Raw genomic sequence first — 1124 nt, forward strand, 5'->3', positions numbered from 1 at the left:
ATTTATCACACATGTAATGCAATACTTCTTTCCGCACTGGATTTTCACCAGAGCTGTAGGCACGAAGGAATTGTGCATGGACCCTAAGGCAGGTTCTTAACCTCGCCTGACTTCAAATATAGTTGCATATGAGAGTTTTATTACATAATTTGATAATTCTTGAGTTAATACTTAAGCTCTCAAAATTAATTTTTTGCATTTTAGTGTTTTATTTTTTGAAGTTGGTTTTTAACCTGTCATATTGCCTTAAGACAGTTTCGGCAAAGCTTAAAGTTTGTAACCACATCAAGTTTTGCACTTGGCGTTTTTCTGCGAAACTCTGAACAGTACATCAACGCGTGCTTCCCAGCACAGCATGGGCATCGACCAAGGCTTGTTTGATGACTACGAATAGCCGCGTGCTGAGGCGGCTTTGGAGCTGACTCCTTGGGTTTTACTTTTGTGACAGCAACCATTGCTTCTAGGCCCTGAATGCGCTTCTCGAGGAAGGATGTCAGAGCATCATACTCAGGCAATACGTCTGAAGAAGCAAGGGACATCTCCCAGTCCTTAACTGTTACTGGATCTAACTTTTCCGTCACCAGGAAGACGAGCCAGTCGTCCCAGTGATTCGTTGGACGACCAAGTTGCTTTAAAGCACGTACAGACTCGGTAACATTATCAAGTAGTTTGCGTAGATTCACATCGGACTCTGTTTGTACTGGGGTTAGCTTGAGTATGTTGCAAAGATACGATTTTACCATGCGGCGTTTGTTGTCATATCGCTTTTGCAACATATCCCAAGCAATTTGGAAATTATCTTCCATTACATTTAAATTTCGAAGCATAGCTTCAGCTTCACCTTGCAAGCTACCTTTGAGATAATGCATCCGTTGAACATTGGATAGTGACGAATCCTGCACAATACACGTGAAGAACAGATCTTTAAAACAAAGCCACTTTTGGAATGACCCGTCAAATTTGGGCAACTCAATCTTAGGTAGAATAGACTTAGGCGTGCTAATTTGACCAGGTAGCGTAGAATTCAAAGCCGGCATTGCGTTGCCGGTAAGCCGTTGGCTGTCGTTTACGTTGTGCGACATTTCTTCAATCTCGTCATGCAGTTCACCCAACGCGTCGCAGTA

General features: G+C 42.7%; 1 protein-coding gene across 1 annotated transcript; it reads right to left on the reverse strand.

Moving 5' to 3' along the window:
• Positions 1 to 242: 242 nt before the first annotated feature.
• Positions 243 to 1124, reverse strand: LOC118739913 (the record flags this gene model as incomplete). Its single annotated transcript, XM_036471413.1, is given in 1 exon segment — positions 243 to 1124. A coding segment is annotated over 1 exon segment (882 nt), but the record flags the coding sequence as incomplete, so codon positions are not given.

The sequence above is a fragment of the Rhagoletis pomonella genome, unplaced genomic scaffold (genome assembly GCF_013731165.1).
Source record: "Rhagoletis pomonella isolate Grant_MI unplaced genomic scaffold, Rhpom_1.0 Rhpom_scaffold_00005, whole genome shotgun sequence".
NCBI lineage: Eukaryota > Metazoa > Arthropoda > Insecta > Diptera > Tephritidae > Rhagoletis > Rhagoletis pomonella.